Here is a 690-nt window from a genome sequence, read left to right on the forward strand (position 1 = left end):
ATATATATATATATATATACACATAAAACAAAAACAAAGCCATAACTCCAAAACATACATGGACTCCTCTTGACTCTGAGTATACTGTGAATAGACTGTTGTGTCCAGGGATGCATCCAGATTATTATAGAGCGCAGGAATGTCAACCCTTATGCAAACAAAATCAAGGCAGAAAACATCAACATAAACAAAAAAACATCAGTCCTGACAATTTCTTATTTTCAAAATGCTTAGAGAATCTTAACGGTGACATCTAAACTTTAGATTTTAGACATCTGCCATGCCATGAAACAATTGTGAAAGAACTTAAACCAAACTTACCGTTTAGTCCTTTTGACCTCTTTCTGGTGCTCAGTTAGCACTCTCTCCTTTGTCTCAGGTGGAATAAAAACAAAATCCACTGATGCCTCCTCCTCAATAGCTTCCCGCCTCAATGGCTTGGGTGATCCAAAATCCAGCTTTACCTAGAGAGGCAATAGGTGATTTGTTGAGGGACCTTGATGCTAATTAAAGGGGTCATATGATGCAATTTCAAATTTTCCTTTCTCTTTGGAGTGTTACAAGCTGTTCGTGCATAGATAAGATCCCTAAAGTTGCAAAGACTAAAGACTCAAACCCAAAGAGATATTCTTTACAAAAGTTAAGAGTCAGCCACGCCTACCTAAAACGCCTCGTTTAAACACGCCCCCA

General features: G+C 38.1%; 1 protein-coding gene across 1 annotated transcript in view; it reads right to left on the bottom strand.

Annotated features, from left to right (window-relative positions):
• The window catches only part of rif1 (replication timing regulatory factor 1), a 28,480-nt gene that overhangs the window by 8,467 nt on the left and 19,323 nt on the right, over positions 1–690 (bottom strand). The window contains exons 27-28 of the mRNA XM_016534434.1: positions 322–464; positions 59–148 (exon numbers count right to left, since the gene is read on the bottom strand). Coding sequence (XP_016389920.1) covers positions 59–148; positions 322–464 — 233 coding nt within the window. The remainder of the gene's footprint in view (positions 1–58; positions 149–321; positions 465–690) is intronic.

This window comes from Sinocyclocheilus rhinocerous, unplaced genomic scaffold, assembly GCF_001515625.1.
Source record: "Sinocyclocheilus rhinocerous isolate Xijiao unplaced genomic scaffold, SAMN03320098_v1.1 scaffold3807, whole genome shotgun sequence".
NCBI classification, from domain to species: Eukaryota; Metazoa; Chordata; class Actinopteri; order Cypriniformes; family Cyprinidae; genus Sinocyclocheilus; species Sinocyclocheilus rhinocerous.